The sequence below is a fragment of the Bubalus bubalis genome, chromosome 1 (genome assembly GCF_019923935.1).
Source record: "Bubalus bubalis isolate 160015118507 breed Murrah chromosome 1, NDDB_SH_1, whole genome shotgun sequence".
In the NCBI taxonomy this organism is placed as follows: Eukaryota; Metazoa; Chordata; class Mammalia; order Artiodactyla; family Bovidae; genus Bubalus; species Bubalus bubalis.
The window spans coordinates 194,236,483-194,256,992 of NC_059157.1; the positions used below are offsets into that span (position 1 = coordinate 194,236,483).

At 39.3% G+C, this 20,510-nt stretch overlaps 1 protein-coding gene across 12 annotated transcripts in view; it reads left to right on the forward strand.

Annotated features, from left to right (window-relative positions):
* The window catches only part of TTC3 (tetratricopeptide repeat domain 3), a 129,912-nt gene that overhangs the window by 81,858 nt on the left and 27,544 nt on the right, over positions 1-20,510 (forward strand). For 11 of the 12 annotated variants that reach the window (XM_025293790.3, XM_025293836.3, XM_006044250.4 and 8 more), the window contains 5 exons: positions 1,136-1,209; positions 2,484-2,648; positions 5,789-6,836; positions 8,329-8,394; positions 17,370-17,519. In XM_025293790.3, the coding sequence (XP_025149575.3) occupies positions 1,136-1,209; positions 2,484-2,648; positions 5,789-6,836; positions 8,329-8,394; positions 17,370-17,519 (1,503 nt within the window). The remainder of the gene's footprint in view (positions 1-1,135; positions 1,210-2,483; positions 2,649-5,788; positions 6,837-8,328; positions 8,395-17,369; positions 17,520-20,510) is intronic. The other variant, XM_025293843.3, reaches the window with a different exon arrangement.

The following is a 20,510-nucleotide window of genomic DNA, read 5'->3' on the forward strand; positions in this document are numbered from 1 at the left end:
GTTCTTAATGGCTATCACACATTTGCAGGATCAAATGGGAGGCAGGGGTTGAAAATTAGGGACAGCATATGAGTAGCTTATGGCAGAAAGTGAAGAGGAACTAAAAAAGCCTCTTGATGAAAGTGAAAGAGGAGAGTGAAAAAGTTGGCTTAAAGCTCAACATTCAGAAAACGAAGATCATGGCATCCAGTCCCATCACTTCATGAGAAATGAATGGGGAAACGGTGGAAACAGTGTCAGACTTGATTTTTTTGGGCTCCAAAATCACTGCAGATGGTGACTACAGCCATGAAATTAAAAGATGCTTACTGCTTGGAAGGAAAGTTATGACCAACCTGGATAGCATATTGAAAAGCAGAGACATTACTTTGCCAACAAAGGTCCATCTAGTCAAGGCTATGGTCTTTCCAGTGGTCATGTATGGATGTGAGAGTTGGACTGTGAAGAAAGCTGAGTGCCGAAGAATTGATGCTTCTGAACTGTGGTGTTGGAAAAGACTCCTGAGAGTCCCTTGGACTGCAAGGAGATCCAACCAGTCCATTCTGAAGGAGATCAGCCCTGGGATTTCTTTGGAAGGAATGATGCTGAAGCTGAAACTCCAGTACTTTGGCCACCTCATGTGAAGAGTTGACTCATTGGAAAAGACTCTGATGCTGGGAGGGATTGGGGGCAGGAGGAGAAGGGGACGACAGAGGATGAGATGGCTGGATGGCATCACCGACTCGATGGACGTGAGTCTCAGTGAACTCCGGGAGTTGGTGATGGACAGGGAGGCCTGGCGTGCTGCAATTCATGGGGTCGCAAAGAGTCGGACATGACTGAGCAACTGAACTGAACTGAAGAGTAGCTTAAAAGTTCCAGTACAACTTTTGGTTTTATCTTTGACTATATGTCTGTAGTTTATCTAAAATGAGAGTTTGCACAGTGATAGTGTAAAATTTTTTGGAGTTTTAGAAACTTATTTAGCTTGTGCCTATTTTTGGCTGTTGAAAATTTAATTACTGTATGTCCCTGTTCACAAGAAAATTTAGACAAGTCATATATATTGGCAATTTTTGTGCATATTTTATATGCGCATTCATCAGTTTTAGTGGTAAAGGTGGAAAATCATTGTCATTTTTGTTTTTTAAACCAGCCTATGTTAGTTGGATCTGGAACACCTTCAGTCACACCAAACAATGAGACTGTCACTTCAGGTGAAGACCATATGTAAGCACAGTCTGAAAATTTTTGCTTTTATTTTAACTTAAAAGGTATTTTAATCTGTGTCCTTTAAACTTGTCTTTTTTTTTATTTCCCTGACTTCTCTGCCTGAAGACATGCATCTGTTAATAACAACCTGATGTGACCCATTGTGTTTGATTTATATAGTGTGGGCTGTCAGTGTTAAGAGTTGATATAAACTGTATTAAAATCAGAGGGTTGATAACATTAATTTGATAAGGTTGAGAACTTACTGTGTGCAGGATACTGTTGGAAAATCCTAGAAAATACTCTCTAAAATGTTGAGTGAAGAGAATGTCCTGTTGATAATTATTAGGAAGATATTTTGGAGGCTGTATGTGATATTATGGTTCAGCCTTAGGTATTAGCGATTTCCAGTGGATCTGGTTGTTGAAACTGAGTTTTTAAGAGACAGATAGATACAAGAAATAAAACTAGTAAGTAGCAGTAAGTTTTTTATATCATATTCCTTTATGGACCAAAGACCCACAAATTTTTCCTGCCGCATTTCTTAAATGAGTTGTAGTAACAGTTGTTTTGCATATTTTCATGGACTCTTTCAGACTCTTTCAATGGGGGAATTGTTTTAAGTTTAAATAATAGCAGCCTATATTTTGATAGCACTTATGTGGCAGGCACTGTTTGAATAGCTTTTTATGTATATATAAACTCATCTAATCCATTCTTCTTTCTTGGAGATAAATACTATTATAAGCATTTTACACATAAGGAAGCTCAAATACAGTACAGTTGACTGTGCCCAAGGACACAAAGCTCATACACAGCAGAGCCAGAGTTTAAACCAGCAATCCAGTTTAGAGCCCACACTCAACAGTACTCCAGCTTTGCAGAGTGCTAGACTCTTATACTCTTTAAAAAAATTTTTTGTAAGTACCTTTTACCAGTCTCAATCTCACTTTAACTTAAATTGATCACCATTGTAATAAAACCTTTCATTTTGCTTTTTAACATGTTACAATTAATACAACATTGATTTTTTTTCTAAACCAGAAGTTTTTAAAAAAATTACTCTTGATAGCATGAGTAAGTAATTATTAATAAAAGAATTTACTCAGCACTCAGGTATCTCTTGACTAAAGTTGTGGAAAGTTAACTTTTCTGCATTAAATTCTCTGCTAGTGTGTGTTTGCATCCGAAAGTTGAATAATATGCTATCTTTATTCCAATTTAAATGTTATTCTGGGTCACCTAGAAGTTTATTATTCACAAGAAAATCATTTGTTTGTTTGTTTTATCAGTAAACGCAGTTTAAATTCTGCGGGCCCCTTTGTAGTGCCTGATCACCTTCGGCAGGATATAGAAGAATTTGAAGCTCTGTATGAACAGCATAGTAATGAGTATGTTGTCCGTAATAAGAAGCTGTGGGACATAAACCCAAAACAGAAATGTTCAACTCTATACGAGTAAGTGTCTTAACATTCCAACTGTTACATTGAGGCTGCCAGTAAAAGATCTTAAGTTGTTTTAAATTTGTGTCCCTTTCTATTTATTAAAAGAATCTGTGTTTGGCTTACAAACTCTGGGGAAGAAAAGTATTTCTATGGCTTTTGGTCATGTATTACACAAAGTTAATTGGAGACTTTTAACTATTAAAGATTTTTTTAGAACCCTAACGTTTATTAGTTGCATCAGTTTGTGCTGCTAATGTAGATTCTTTGTATTTCCAAAACTGTCCTAGTGTGTCCTGATAGGAATGATAAATGAAGCTTCCAGCCATAATCTTTTATCATGAATTCCACAGTACATATTTGACAAGGAATAGTATGATTATTTGCTCTCATTGTCTTTATGTTGATATGATATGTTCGTATGTTGTTTGGTGTCTCCTAAGCCCGGTGACACTTCCTGTGGCTTGGTGAAGTGTTACCCTTCACTGGGAAGGGATACCAGGATCTGGTGACTACTGCTGAGAGAGCTGTCCAGCTGGGATGTAGTACAGATACAGAGCCCTGTATTGTATGGTATTGTACTGAAAACTTGGCCTCCTGACATTCATCCAGGAAAAGATTTCCTTTTAAGAAACTTTGGGCTGAATTACTTTTGGTTTGAAAATGTGAATGTGAAATTAACACTAGGGGACTTCCCTTGTGGTCCAGTAAGGTTAGGACTCTGCAGGGGGCACAGGTGTGATCCTTGGTCAGGGAACCAAGATCCCACATGCTGTGTGGCCAAAGGAAAAAAGAAAGAAAGAAATTAACACTAAAGTCAAGTCTGAGTGGGGTGGATAGAGTAATAGAGTTCAGGAAAATCGAAAAAGCATTTGCTTTTTTTTTTTTCTTTAAGCTTGGGATTAATAAGTAGTACATGATGCTTTCTTTAGGAAAAAAAAATGAGGGGCCGAGATCTGCAATAGAAAATTAATTTGTAAGCGAACTCCTGGAAAACCCATCACTCATCTGTAATTTGGTTATTTTTTCTATTTTTCTCAGTTGTATTATTCCTCTTCAGTTTAGTTACATGCCCTTGGATCCCTCTTCATATTTTTTCTTCAGAGTTGAAGTGCTGAACAAATCATATTCCCAGAGAACTGGATGACAACCTGGAATCAGCTGTAAAACTATACTGTTACTGTTGTTCAGTCACTCAGTTGTGTCCGACCCTTTGCGATCCCATGGACTATAGTCCGTCAGGCTCCTCTGTCCCCGGGGTTCTGTAGGCAAGAGTACTGGAGTGGGTAGCCATTTCCTTCTCCAGGGGCCTATACTAGTATTTCTTAAAACACGCTAGAATGTTTTTTTGCTTTGCTTCAAGCATCTGAACTGAAGCTAAACTGTAGTTTTCAGGAGTTTGCATCTTAAAGACTACATTACCTTTATAAGTGGGAAGAAATTAAGTAACTTGATGAGAAGAAAATAGGTTGATTTGTTTGTGTATTTTGAAATGGAGTTTATATCTTATAATAGGAGAACGTCAAGAAGTTACAGGAAGTCACACCTCAGAACTTAATTCTTTCTTTGAATTTTAAAAAATAAACATGTAATGATGATTAGTTTGAAGATTATTTTTTAATTGGCCAATGGATAAAAGAAAAATGAAACTAAACTTTTGTATCTGAAAAGAATGTACAGTAGAAAGCATAACAGACATGGAGTTAAGAATATTGGGATAACTGCTTTTTTAATTGACTTAAATCTTTTAAAGTAGGGGATTGGATTGATTTGTTTTCAGTGACCCCCTTCATTCTAATGTTTTATGATACAGATAGTTGAAGTATATGGTATTCTGCATTCAGATAGTATATGGTATTATACTATACTATTATAGTATATGGTATTATACTATATATTGCAGATAGTATATCTGTAATGCAAGTAGTATATGGTCTTCTGCATTCAGTTTTTCCTAAAACAGTTCTTTAATGGTGTTAATTAGTCAAGATTTATTAATGAGTTAAAGTGGAAGGTTTCAAAAAGAAAGTAGAAAATATGATCCTAGCATGCAGCTTACAGATAGCAGGAGAGTGAAATTGATCGTAGGTTGAATCACAGTGTGTTGCAAATAAAAATAACTTTGTGAAGTAAGAATCATGTTTTTTCTTCCTGTCAGTTTTTGCCTACCAAAAAGAACATGGTGGTTCTTGCTTGCTTGTCATGCTTTCTTCCAAGAAAGAGGCAGTTGGGTCCTGATCTTTAATCTGCTTCTTGAAAAAAAAGCGAAAGGAATCATGAGCATGGAGAAAACGGTGGTTTTTCAAAGGGGCACACCTGGAGCACTAGGACGGGGATGCCTTCTGAAATATTTTCCCCATTTCTACCCCTTGGCCCCGTGCCGACAGTGATGTACACGGGTATTGTGGCAGTCCATCAAGGGCTGTTGAAGACACTTATAATGGTCATCGTTCAATTATGAAAATCATATATCTGATAAGGGGCTAATACCCAAAATGCATGAAGAACTGAGGCAACTCAGTAGCAAAAAAAAAAAAAAATTCAGCATAGAAATGGGCAGAAGATTTGAATAAACATTTTCCCAAAGACATACAGATGGCCAGCAGGTACATGAAAAGATATTCCAGAGACTTCCTTGGCAGTCCAGTGATTCTCTGCACTTCTAATGCAGGAGGCGTGGGTTTGATCTGTGGTCAGGAAGCTAGATCCACATGCTGCAAATAAAGATCTCACATGCCACAACTAAGACTGCTGCTGCTAAGTCGCTTCAGTCGTGTCCGACTCTCTGCGACCCCAGAGATGGCAGCCTTAGCCAAATAAAAATTCTTTTTAATCCAAAAGCAAGTATTATATATATATATTTTTTGAATAATTAATCACAGCTTATAAAAAATAACTTTGTAGTCTTTTTTTCCAAAAAAAACTGTAGAAGGATTATTTTCTGGGGAGTAAACTTAATTTTATTTATAGTATCATTGATTACAGTTAGCCTTTCTCAGATTTAATATGAGTATAATATTTTTATTAAGGAGATGTTCAGGTCAGTTAGAAATGAAGTAGTATTTTGCTTTGGGGGAAATTTTGAGAAATATTTTCTTCAGAAAGGCATGTGTAAGTACTTCCTTAAAATAACATAAGTAAATTTTCTTGCCTAGTTATTTCTCTCAGTTGTTGGAGGAACATGGTCCCTTGGACATGAGTAACAAGATGTTTTCTGAAGAATATGAGTTCTTCCCAGAAGAAACTCAACAGATACTAGAAAAAGCAGGAGGCTTGAAAGCGTTTCTCCTGGGATGTCCTCGTTTTGTTGTGATTGACAACTGTATTGCATTGAAGAAAGTTGCATTACGGCTCAAGAAAAAGAGAAAGAAGAAAAACATTAAGACAAAAGTAGAAGAAATTTCAAAAACAGCAGAGTATTTACGAGTTAAACTACCACTGAATCCAGCTGCTAGGGAATTTAAACCAGATGTAAAGTCCAAACCAGTGTCTGACTCACCTTCAGCACCAGCTTCTGAGGACGTGAAGCCTCAGCCTGCATCTGCTAATTCTCCCCAATCAGCTCATGACACTGGGAAGCCAAAACCAGTTTCCAATAATTCTTCCAGATCAGTTTCTGAGGATGAGAAGCCCAAAGGGATGTCTTCTGATTCTCCCAGGCCAGTCTCTGAGGAGACCAGTCACAAGCCAGTCTCCTCTAATTCTCCCAAACCAGTTCCCGAGGAAGTGAAAGCAACCTATTGGCCTCGACCCCAGTTGGTCACAGGATACTGTACATATCTTCCCTTTCGGGGATTTGACATTACCCAGACTCCACCAGCCTTCATCAGTGTGTTACCGACTTTGCCCCAGTATAGCATTTACACCCCTCTGGCCAGTGTTCCTACTGAGTATCACCTGCAAAGACCAATACCAGTGGTGCCGTCTTTTGTAGCCAGCGACATAACGGAAGTGCATTTTGAGGCTCATCATTTCAGTGCTGAGAATGCCCCTGGTAACCAGATTGCCTCCGAAACACAGATCCTTGAGGAATCTTTGGAAACACCAGTGAAGTCAGAGTGCAGCTCTGATGGTGCTGATATAGCCCAGAGTGAGGCTAGCAGAAACGATGACTACTGTGGCGATCCTGCCAAATGGGAAGTAAATCCAGAAAGCACCAATGAAGTAACAAATATTCCATGTACACAAGTGGTTGCTGTACAGGTAAGACTAAAGTCAGAAAGTCTTCTTAATGTCAAAGTTAAATTTCCCTCTTAATTTTTCTTTGTCATTATATTTACTAAAATCCTTTAAAATAATGGACTTTATGAACCCTTTTGTAGGGCATGACTGGTAATTCCAGAAGGAATTTTGAAGTGTAGTAAGTAATACCCTTCATCCTATCCAAGTTTTGCACCAGTTGAGACATAAAGCAGTAGAATCAGCAGATGGAGCCAAAGCACCGCCTTGATGATTAATAAAAGTGCAGTAGGATGATGTGGCTCTTTTCTCTAGAGAGTGTCTGTCCCAAGACTGAAACCCATGACTTAGCAGCTTCCCTGCCTCGTTCACAGCAGTGCTGGACTAGAAGGCCTTCCAACTTGGGTGCTTGCCCCCAAGACAGTGCAAGGAGGCAGAACGGGAAAATGTGCTGTCTGCACGGGCAGCTCTCAAGAAAAAGAGAAAAAGAAAAGAAAGTCAGGGCTGCACACGCCCAGTTTCTCCTCTCAGACCAGCGGGGGAGTGAGGGAGACACAGGACACAACCAGATGGAGAGAAATGAGGGATATGAGTAAATGTTCCTAGCAAGCTCAAGAATAAGGTTTCTCTGTCAGGTCAGATCAAATCAGTCGCTCAGTCGTGTCCAACTCTTTGCGACCCCACAAAGAGTTGTGAATCGCAGCACGCCGGGCCTCCCTGTCCATCACCAACTCCCGGAGTTCACTCGGACTCACGTCCATTGAGTCAGTGATGCCATCCAGCCATCTCATCCTCTGTCGTCCCCTTCTCCTCCTGCCCCCAATCCCTCCCAGCATCAGGGTCTTTTCCAATGAGTCAACTCTTCGCAAAGGTGGCCAAAGTACTGGCGTTTCAGCTTTAGCATCATTCCTTCCAAAGAAATCCCAGGGCTGATCTCCTTCAGAATGGACTGGTTGGATCTCCTTGCAGTCCAAGGGACTCTCAGGAGTCTTCTCCAACACCACAGTTCAAAAGCATCAATTCTTCGGCACTCAGCCTTCTTCACAGTCCAACTCTCACATCCATACATGACCACAAGAAGAACCATAGCCTTGACTAGACGAACCTTTGTTGGCAAAATAATGTCTTTGCTTTTGAATATGTTATCTAGGTTGGTTATAACTTTTCTTCCAAATTCATACAATTTCTCTGTAGTTAGCTTTATAAGGCATGAATGCTTGAAACCCTTATTGGTTATCCTGCTACTCATTATGTTTTTTAAAAGCTTTCTAGAAAGCTTTGAAAAATTATGTTAAGAGTAATGAACCAAAATCATTTTCACTTTTACAAGTTCCAAATGATACTCTTTCCTGTTACAAACATTTGTAGAAAGCATAGAATGTTATCTAAACTGGCAAAAAAATTAAAACCTTGAAAGAATTATGGGCATGTTTCAAAATGTTATCAAATGATGGATTTATTTTACTAGAGTGTTTGAGACAGACACTGAATTGAATGTGCTTGTTTTGCCCCAAAGGTGTCTTGGAATATAACACATCAGGAAGTCAATACTGAGCCATATGGTCCTTTTGAGGCACAACAGGTGAGTCAGAACTGTATTAAACTGTTGAAAATTTTAATTTTCATTACTTTAGCTAAATGGGAATTATGAACTTAGAACTATTTTGAAGTGAGTTATTCCATATAAAACATCACAGAATAAGCCTTGTTGTTTAGTCACCAAGTCATGTCTGATTCTCTTTGACCCCATGGCTCCTCTGTCCATGGAATTTCAGGCAAGCATACTGGAATGGGTTGCCATTTCCTCCTCCAGAGGATCTTCTCCACTCAGGGATTGAACCTGCATCTCCCGCATTGGCAGGCAGATTCTTTACTGCTGAGCCACCAGGGAAGTAGAATAAGCTTTAGACCATAACAAAAAAATTGTTTTATTTTTATTGTTCAGATTTGGGAAAAAAGAGGCAGAGGAAAAGTTTTTTTTTTATCTTAACAGCTTTATTGTTTTAATGAGTATAATGAGCTTATATTTATAAATAAAAGCTTTTTCACATGAATAATACAGAAATTATAAAAATCTTAAACACTTTAAGGATGATTCAATTAGAAAACTTATTAATATAAGTACTGTGTGATAGATCTTTAAGGGAAAAGTCATTTGAGCAACTCCACAGATGCTGAAAAGGTATTGCATAAAAGTCAAGTTTTTTTCTTGACTTAAAACTCGTAATCGGAGGAGGAGCGAAGATGGCGGAGGAGTAGGAAGGGGAGAACACTTTCTCCCCCACAAATTCATCAAAAGAGCATTTAAACGTCGAGTAAATTCCACAAAACAACTTCTGAATGCCGGCAGAGGACATCAGGCACCCAGAAAAGCAGCCCAACTCTTCAACAGGAGGTAGGAAAAAATAGAGACAAAAGAGGGAGGGACGGAGTTCCGTCCCCGGAAGGGAGTCTTAAAAAGAGAGAAGTTTCCAAACACCAGGCAACCTTCTCACTGCCGAATCTGTGCCGAGCTTTGGAAGCACAGAGGGCAACATAAAAGGGAGAAAAAAATAAATAAACAATTAAAAATCGCAGATTGCGAGCCCTGTGGTAACTCCCCCAGCGGAGAAGCAGCGCAGACGCCTGCACACGCCATTAGCAAGCGGGGGCTGGGCAGCGAAGCGCAGCGCGGGCTACGTCCCTTAGAGTAAGAATCTGGCCCAAATGTCCTGAGCGCTATCTGAGCGAAATAATTTGGGCTAGCAAACCAGACTGTGGGATATCTACCACGCGAAAAGCCAGCCCTAACCTAAGACACCGCCAGGCCCGCGCACGGAACAAAGGACTGAACAGAGATAGCCGGCTGCAGACCTTCCCCCTCCGGTGACAGGCAGCCAGAGCCGTAAGGGGGCAATCGCAGCCCCAGAGAGACACTATCTACAAAACTGTAAGCAGGCTTCTTTGCTAACTAAAACTTCTTGGGGGTCTGGACGGTCAACATCTGCCTGAGATGGTGCGCCGGTTTTAACACCCAGATAACCGAGTGGCGGGGAGGCGATAAGTCACAGCATTGGCGCTCGCCAAACACCTCATCACCTGAGCTGCTCAGACCTGGGAAGAGCACAAAATGCAGGCCTAACGGAGTCTGCGCCTCTGAGGACTACCCGAGTGCCTGAACCTGAGCGGCTTGGACCTTCGCAGGTCAGCCCAGGGCCGGCCTCTGATAGTTCCCGGTGGAACAACCTAGAGCCCGAGCAGTGTGGGCAGGGAGACTACACGTGCAGTGAGCGGGGGCAGACCCAGTGTGGCTGAGGCACTGCGAGCACACGCCCGTGTTACTTGTTTGCAGCATCCCTCCCTCCCTCCCCACAGCGCGACTGAACAAGTGAGCCTAAAAAAAAAAAAGTGTCCTCCACCGTCCCCTTTGTGTCAGGGCGGAAACCAGACACTGAAGAGACCAGCAAACAGAAGAAGCTATAACAGAGGGAAGCGCCTTGGAAGCTACAGGCCATAGATTAAAACCCTGTGGTTACTACGGACTACATAGGAAGGGGCCTATAGATCTTGAGAAATATAAGTCGGACCAAGGAACTAGCCAAAAATGAACTGAACCCACAATACTCACAACAAAACCAGAGAAAGACCTAGATATATTTTTACTATTTTTACGATCAATCTTTCTTTTTTTTTTAATTTTTTTAAAAAAAAAATTTTAAGTCCTCTATTGTCCTTTAATTTTCACTTTTATAACCTATTACTTTCAAAAAAAGAAAAAAAAAGACCCTATTTTTTTTCTTCTTCAGCAAACTTCATATATTTTATAATTTTTTGACCGTGTTTTGTTTTTTTTTTTTCTTTTTCTTCTTTTCTTTAACATCGTATTTTTGAAATTCCAAACTCTACTCTAGATTTTTAAGTTTAGCCTTTTGGTATATGTTATCAATTTTGTACCTATAGTTTTTTTTATAATTTCTGTGACTTCTTTTTTTTTTCTTTTTTTCCCCTGTTTCTTTCTCTTCTTCTTTTATATAACATCGTATATCTGCAATTCCAAACTCTACTCAAGATTTTTAATTTATGCTTTTTGGTATTTGATATCAATTTTGTACCTGTATTTTCTTTATAATTTTTGCGACATTGTTTTTGTTGGTTTGTTTGTTTTCTCTCTTTATTTTTCTTCTTCTTTTTTTTTTAACATTGTATTTTTGAAATTCCAAACTCTACTCTAGATTTTTAATTTTTGCTTTTTGGTATTAGTTATCAATTTTGTACCTGTACTTTCTTTATAATTTTCACAACCTTGTTTGTTTTTCTTTGTTCGTTTTTTCTCTCTTTCTTTTCCTTCTTCTTTTCATTAACATCGTATTTTTGAAATTCCAAACTCTACTCTACATTTTTAATTTTTGCTTTTATGTATTTGTTACCAATTTTGTACTTTTAAGAATCCAATCTTCAGGACCCATTTTTCACTAGGGAACGAGATTACTGGCTTGACTGCTCTCTCTCCCTTTGGACTCTCCGTTTTCTCCACCAGGTCGCCTGTATCTCATCCCTAACCCCTCTCTCCTCTACCCAACTCTGTGAATCTCTGTGTGTTCCAGACGGTGGAGAACACTTAGGGAACTGATTACTGGCTGGATCTGTCTCCCTCCTTTTCATTTCCCCCTTTTATCCTTCTGGCCACCTCTGTCTCCTTCCTCCTTCTTCTCTTCTCTGTATAACTCCATGAACATCTCTGAGCGGTCCAGTTGTGGAGTGCACATAAGGAAGTGACTACTGGCTAGCCCACTCTCTCCACTATTGATTCCACCTCATCTCATTTGGGTCACCTCTAACTCCCTCCTCCCTCTTCTCTTCTCCATGTAACGCTGTGAACCTCTCTGAGTGACCCTCACAGTAGAGAAACTTTTCATCTTTAACGTAGATGTTTTATCAATGGTGCTGTATAGAAGGAGAAGTTTTGAAACTACTGTAAAAATAAGACCGATAACTGGAAGTAGGAGGCTTAAGTCCAAACCCTGACTCCAGGGAACTCCTGACTCCAAGGAACATTAATTGACAGGAGCTCATCAAACGCCTCCATACCGACACTGAAACCAAGCACCACACAAGGGCCAAAAAGTTCCAGGGCAAGACATACCAATCAAATTCTCCAGCAACAAAGGAACACAGCCCTGAGCTTCAAGATACAGGCTGCCCAAAGTCACCCCAAAACCATAGACATCTCATAACTCATTACTGGACATTTCATTACACTCCAGAGAGAAGAAATACAGCTCCATCCACCAGAACATCGACACAAGCTTCCCTAACCAGGAAACCTTGACAAGCCACCTGTACAAACCCACACACAGTGAGGAAACGCCACAATAAAGAGAACTCCACAAACTGCCAGAATACAGAAAGGACACCCCAAACTCAGCAATTTAAACAAGATGAAGAGACAGAGGAATACCCAGCAGATAAAGGAACAGAATAAATGCCCACCAAACCAAACAAAAGAGGAAGAGATAGGGAATCTACCTGATAAAGAATTCCGAATAATGATAGTGAAATTGATCCAAAATCTTGAAATTAAAATGGAATCACAGATAAATAGCCTGGAGGCAAGGATTGAGAAGATGCAAGAAAGGTTTAACAAGGACTTAGAAGAAAGAAAAAAGAGTCAATATATAATGAATAATGCAATAAGTGAAATTAAAAACACTCTGGAGGCAACAAATAGTAGAATAACAGAGGCAGAAGATAGGATTAGTGAAATAGAAGATAGAATGGTAGAAATAAATGAATCAGAGAAGATAAAAGAAAAACAAATTGAAATGAGGACAATATCAGAGACCTCCAGGACAATATTAAACACTACAACATTCGAATCATAGGGGTCCCAGAAGAAGAAGACAAAAAGAAAGACCATGAGAAAATACTTGAGGAGATAATAGTTGAAAACTTCCCTAAAATGGGGAAGGAAATAATCACCCAAGTCCAAGAAACCCAGAGAGTCCCAAACAGGATAAACCCAAGGTGAAACACTCCAAGACACATATTAATCAAATTAACAAAGATCAAACACAAAGAACAAATATTAAAAGCAGCAAGGGAAAAACAACAAATAACACACAAGGGAATACCCATAAGGATAACAGCTGATCTTTCAACAGAAACTCTTCAAGCCAGGAGGGAATGGCAAGACATACTTAAAATGATGAAAGAAAATAACCTACAGCCCAGATTATTGTACCCAGCAAGGATCTCATTCAAGTATGAAGGAGAAATCAAAAGCTTTTCAGACAAGCAAAAGCTGAGAGAATTCTGCACCACCAAACCAGCTCTCCAACAAATACTAAAGGATATTCTCTAGACAGGAAACACAAAAACGGTGTATAAATTCGAACCCAAAACAATAAAGTAAATAGCAACGGGATCATACTTATCAGTAATTACCTTAAACTTAAATGGGTTGAATGCCCCAACCAAAAGACAAAGACTGGCTGAATGGATACAAAAACAAGACCCCTACATATGTTGTCTACAAGAGACCCACCTCAAAACAGGGGACACATACAGACTGAAAGTGAAGGGCTGGAAAAAGATTTTCCATGCAAATAGGGACCAAAAGAAAGCAGGAGTAGCAATACTCATATCAGATAAAATAGACTTTAAAACAAAGGCTGTGAAAAGAGACAAAGAAGGTCACTACATAATGATCAAAGGATCAATCCAAGAAGAAGATATAACAATTATAAATATATAGGCACCCAACACGGGAGCACCTCAGTATGTAAGACAAATGCTAACAAGTATGAAAGGAGAAATTAACAATAACACAATAATAGTGGGAGACTTTAATACCCCACTCACACCTATGGATAGATCAACTAAACAGAAAATTAACAAGGAAACACAAACTTTAAATGATACAATAGACCAGTTAGACCTAATTGATATCTATAGGACATTTCATCCCAAAACAATGAATTTCACCTTTTTCTAAAGTGCACATGGAACCTTCTCCAGGATAGATCACATCCTGGGCCATAAAGCTAGCCTTGGTAAATTCAAAAAAATAGAAATCATTCCAAGCATCTTTTCTGACCACAATGCAGTAAGATTAGATCTCAATTACAGGAGAAAAACTATTAAAAATTCCAACATATGGAGGCTGAACAACACGCTGCTGAATAACCAACAAATCACAGAAGAAATCAAAAAGAAATCAAAATTTGCATAGAAACGAATGAAAATGAAAACACAACAACCCAAAACCTGTGGGACACGGTAAAAGCAGTCCTAAGGGGAAAGTTCATAGCAATACAGGCACACCTCAAGAAACAAGAAAAAAGTCAAATAAATAACCTAACTCTACACCTAAAGCAACTAGAAAAGGAAGAAATGAAGAACCCCAGGGTTAGTAGAAGGAAAGAAATCTTAAAACTTAGAGCAATATTGATCCATGGAACAAAATAGAAAGCCCAGAGATAAATCCACGGACATATGGACACCGTATCTTTGACAAAGGAGGCAAGAATATACAATGTTAAAAGACAGTCTCTTTAACAAGTGGTGCTGGGAACTCTGGTCAACCACTTGTAAAAGAATGAAACTACAACACTTTCTAACACCATACACAAAAATAAACTCAAAATGGATTAAAGATCTCAACGTAAGACCAGAAACTCTAAAACTCCTAGAGGAGAACATAGGCAAAACACTCTCCGACATACATCACAGCAGGATCCTCTATGACCCACCTCCCAGAATATTGGAAATAAAAGCAAAAAGTAACAAATGGGACCTAAATTAACCTTAAAAGCTTCTGCACATCAAAGGAAACTATTAGCAAGGTGAAAAGACAGCCTTCAGAATGGGAGAAGATAATAGCAAATGAAGCAACTGACAAACAACTAATCTCGAGAATATACAAGCAACTCCTACAGCTCAACTCCAGAAAAATAAATGACCCAATCAAAAATGGGCCAAAGAACTAAGTAGACATTTCTCCAAAGAAGACATCCAGATGGCTAGCAAACACATGAAAAGATGCTCAACATCACTCATTATCAGAGAAATGCAAATCAAAACCACTATGAGGTACCATTTCACGCCAGTCAGAATGGCTGCGATCCAAAAGTCTACAAGTAATAAATGCTGGAGAGGGTGTGGAGAAAAGGGAACCCTCTTCCACTGTTGGTGGGAATGCGAACTAGTACAGCCACTATGGAGAACAGTGTGGAGATTCCTTAAAAAACTGGAAATAGACCTGCCTTATGATCCAGCAATCCCACTGCTGGGCATACACACTGAGGAAACCAGAAGGGAAAGAGACACATGTACCCCAATGTTCATCGCAGCACTGTTTATAATAGCCAGGACATGGAAGCAACCTAGATGTCTATCAGCAGATGAATGGATAAGAAAGCAGTGGTACATATACACAATGGAGTATTACTCAGCCATTAAAAAGAATACATTTGAATCAGTTCTAATGAGGTGGATGAAACTGGAGCCTATTATACAGAGTGAAGTAAGCCAGAAAGAAAAGCACCAATACAGTATACTAACGCATATATATGGAATTTAGAAAGATGGTAACAATAGCCCTGTGTACGAGACAGCAAAAGAGACACTGATGTATAGAACAGTCTTATGGACTCTGTGGGAGAGGGAGAGGGTGGGAAAATTTGGGAGAATGGCATTGAAACATGTAAAATATCATGTATGAAACGAGTTGCCAGTCCAGGTTCGATGCACGATACTGGATGCTTGGGGCTGGTGCACTGGGACGACCCAGAGGGATGGTATGGGGAGGGAGGAGGGAGGAGGGTTCAGGGTGGGGAACACATGTATACCTGTGGCGGATTCATTTTGATATTTGGCAAAACTAATACAATTATGTAAAGTTCAAAAATAAAATAAAATTAAAAAAAAAACTCATAATCAAATGAGAATAGCTGAATACTTCTCAGCATGCTTTTATCTTTCCCTTTTAAGCCAAACCCCATCATCCTGCTTAAATACTGTATATCATCATTAATATTTTTTAGTAGCCTGGAGATATTGGTTGATAAAAGTAGATAAGAGAAAAAAATAAAATTTTAAAGGTGGACGTGTAAAACATCATTATTTATAGAGGCTAAGACTGTGTCCCTGTAAAATCCAAAATGATCAATAAGAAACCAATACCAAAATGTAAGAGAATTTAGAAACACAAATGGATAAAATACCTTTCTGTATGTAAACAACCCATTGCAAAACATAATAAAGGAAAAGATTTCATTCTCAGTAGTATCAAAAAATGTATTATCTTGTGAAAGAAAACTTTGAAATGCTACTGAGAGACACACAGAATACTTAAGTAAATGAGAAATGTGCAGTGTGCTTGAATAGGAAGACCTAGTATTAAAGGGATTGGCTTTCTAAAGATTTTAATTTAACACAGTCTCAAAACAGACATGAATAGAATGCATGTTATCTTTTGCTACATAACAAATAATGTCTCTGTCAGCAGTTTAGGGCATATGAATTAATTCATATTACCAAGCTGCAGTGTGATTCTTTTGCTGAATTGAGAATTAAAATAAAAATAACTAAGATCTGAAACCATAAAGGCTTGCTCATGGGTTCATCATCTAGTTGATTATTTAAACATGGACTGTATTCATAGTGCCAAACTTTCAGTCTGGACGACATAAACAGCAGACTGGTGTGTGTGGTCAGCTTGGCCATAGTTCACAGTTCTCTGACAAGGAACAAAATTTCAGAACCTCAGTTCCCTGCCTTTGTGCACTTGGGAGATGTTAACGTGCTGTATGAGGTGCAGGGGATGGGAAAGGTGGGCCAGGTGTGAGCACCTGGCTTAGATTCCCAAGCCTGGCTGCCGGAGCCCTCGTAGCTGGGCAGAGCAGTTGCCTGCCGCTGAGAGGAGCTGCCAGCATCTGACAGGTGCTCCGTTCACAACACGTGTGTGACTGACTGCTGCCCGTCTCAGCAGGATGAAAGGCTTACAAATACATAAACGCTGCTTATCGCTTGCCAGCATTTCACAGTACAGTATGACTTCTGTTTGCTTTTTTTTAAAGCTGTCCAGGAGACAGTTACATAACTGAAAATAATTTCTTGATAATATTTTAAGTCATCTTTTAAAAATAATCAGCAACCGTCTATTTGAAATGCTATAAAAGTAGGGCCAAAACTAATATGTCCTATTCATATCTAATGCATGCATAATATTTGCTGTTCTTAAAGCCAGTAAATAGTTCTTGATGTTAATTGTGGAGGATGACAGTCATATCAGACTATTTAAAACTGAACCCTTCTAAAACAAATATTCAGAGCTGATTATGGTGCATATTGGAAAGTTTCCTTATGAATTCCAGTAATACGAATAACTTTTTTTAAAAAGAGCTGACTTTGCTAAACAATGTAAGGGATTTTAAATTCTTAAATGATTGTGACATTTTCCTTGTAAATTTTCATGTGCCTTATATCTTTTGTTTATCTGAAGAGACATTTCAGAACAAGATCAGAAACAGGCTTTTAAAACTACTTTTAACAGGTAATTTTGTGTTATATTTGTAGGGGGGTATTTCACAGTTTGAAAAGGAGTACCAGGTTTTACAAGAGCAGCTTAAGGAAGCATGTGAAAATTATGAATACAGCAATGTCAAGGGCTCAGAAGAAACCAAGGACTTGGAAGAAAAGTTGAAAAGGAACGTTGAAGAAAATAAGGTAATCCCGTCTGAAACCTCTTTTCAATAGCACGCGGCATCATTCACAGAATTGTGCTTGTGTAGCCTCTGTTAGCTGAGCTACTGCGTTGTTGGCTAAACAAAGGATTCTTTCTCACTGTTGCCTATTTTGCAGTTTTTATGACGTTAGAATGACAGTGTTTTTATTTGCAGTGTTTTACAACCTCTACAAGTTGTCGTGTAAGAAAAGGGCTGTGAATCTGAATTTTCGTTTATCTGTGACTTGGTTTCCTTGATTAGCTAAAAAACTATTTCCTGGTAAATTCCAAGTTAAATTCCTCTTTATAGTGAGAGTAGTGGTGTAGCACTAGAGGTTCCACATGTGAGGCCTGGAGACTGACTGACTGGGTTCAGATCCAGGCTTAATTCTACACTAGTTCTGTTCTTGGGCAGACTGGTGTGTGTGGTGTGTGTGTAACATCTGTGCTTTAGTTCTGTAGTTTGGGTAATAATTGCTCCCATTTTATGGGGTTAGATTATTACTCTTTTTTTAATTTTCAAATTTGTTTTATTTCTGCACGTGGGCTTTCTCTGGTTGTGGAGAGCAGGGGCTACTCTTGACTGCGGTGCACAGGCTTCTCACTGTGGTCGCAGCACACAGGCTCTAGGGCACAGGTGTTGTGGCGCACCAGCTTAGTTGCTCTGCAGCATGTGGAATCGTCCTGGACCAGAGACTGAACCCCATGTCCCCTGCGTTAGCAGGTGGATTCTTATCCACTGTACCTACCACCAGGGAAGTCCTCATTGTGGTTTTGATGTGCATTTCTCTCATGAAGGGTAATATTGAGCATCTTTTTATGTGCCTGTTGGCCATCTTAATGTTTTCTTTGGAAAAATGTCTATTCAGGTCTTTTGCCTATTGTTTAATTAGGTTGTAAAAACTGAAGTCTTTGTACAGAGGTGAAAAGGGTCAGTTAGTCCGTTTAAGAAAGGAAGAATTTGTTCCAGAAGTCTGAGTCATTAGCTGAGGTCACATATTAAATAGAAGAAAATTAGCTGTGGGACCTTAATCAATAAACTTACTTGTTGAGATTTAAGTATACCCAGAAGAAAAGGGTTGTTTTGTAGAGGTGACCTTTATAACACTCCTTAGGACATGTTTTCACTTGGGATGAGACTGGGGAGATTTTAAAAATTAGAAGGAACCAGCCTTTCTGCTCAGTTGCCCAGTTGAATGAAATCTTCCTGATTAGGAAGAGGGGAAAATGAGCGAAAATAAAACCTTTGACAGAGACTCAGAACGCTAATTTGGATAAGCTACTTGGGGGACTTAACAAAACATTGTTGTAAACTTCGTATTGTGTCAGGAAAATTCAGTTTTAATAAACCTGTATGAGAATGCCTGTGTCCACCCAATTAAGTGATGCAGACAGATGCAGACACAACCACTTGATTTGTGGTGGTCATCTGGTGAGTGAGGGCTTCCCTGATAGCTCAGTTGGTAAAGAATCTGCTTGCAATGCAGAAGACCCTGGGTCAGGACGATCTGCTGGAGAAGGGATAGGCTACCCACTCCAGTATTCCTGGACTTCCTTGTGGCTCAGCTGGTAAAGAATCTGCCTGCCAGGTCAGGGAGACCTGGGTTCAGTCCCTGGGTTGGGAAGATGCCCTGGAGAAGGGAAAGACTACCCACTCCAGTATTCTGGCCTGGAGAATTCCATGGACTCTATAGTTCATGGGATTGCAAAGAGATGGACACAACTGAGCGACTTTCACATTTCACTTTCTGGTGAGTGAGGTTCCTTTCTTTCTGGTAGAGGCTTGTCCAGCTTTGTAAGCTCCTGGTTTGACTGGGTCCTGTGTTTGTGCAGTTCATCAAGACTTCTTTGTACACGGGACCAAGAAATGTACAGTAAATGAGCACCCAGGGAGGAGGGCTGTGAGAGAGCAGCAGCTTTGATCAGTGGGCTTGGGCTCTTGACCTACTTCTTAACTTTGCTGAGACTCTGGGCCTGGTTCCATGGGGTTGTGCTTAAGAGTAGTCAGTCCATTTTTTAAAAAGAGCCATTATTTAGTCCCTCAAATTGCAGACCTGTTAGGTTAGTAGACTTTCCATGCAGAATGTATACCTGTTTCCTTTCAGGATAAATTGTTCACCTGAGTTCCTTAAGTTGTTTATAGAAAAGAGCAAGTGAGATTTAGCTGTGATTTTATTTATTAATTACGATTATGCTCATAATTCACTCGGAGAAAAATCTTTTATAAATATAAATTTTTACTTTTGTTGATCTTTCCCTTGGCCTTTGACTCTCTCGATCACTAAGATTATGAGTTAGTATTTTTACTTAAATTTTGATTCCACGTTTAGCTGTAATTAGATGCAGCTTTATAGAGAAGAGAGAGGCAAGCTGTAGCAAACCATGCTTAAGAACTTGGGCAGTACAGTCAGACTGCCTGACTGGTGACCCCAGCCCCACCACTTAGTGGCTTTGGCACCTAAAATAATTTACTCAGTCTCTTTGACCCTCAGTTTCCTCATTAATAATACAATCTGTACTTCATAGTTTTGTGAGGACTCACGGGGGGTGGTTGAAAAGGGATTGGGGAGTGGCTCAAGATTAGTATAGTAGGGGAAAGAATTGCCCCACCCAGAATGCTGTAGTGCCTTGTTGAGAAAAATAACTTATTTACAAAGCATTTGAAGAATGCTGAGCATTTACAAAGCATCAGTAAAGATCTGGGCTAGCTATTGGGTGTAGCTGATGGAGTTTGATTTTCATGAGCTAGAAATGGCCTTTAATAATTAGCCTAGCTAATTCTCTATTCCCTGCCAGAGGAAAATAGCAATTCTAAAGCCAGAATCTCCTGTTGTTCTTAAAGTACCCTTGTTCGTAGTGAAGCAACAGTCAGAACTAGACATGGAACAACAGACTGGTTCCAAATAGGAAAAGGAGTACGTCAAGGTTGTATATTGTCACCCTGCTTATATAACTTATATGCAGAGTACATCATGAGAAACGCTGGGTTGGAT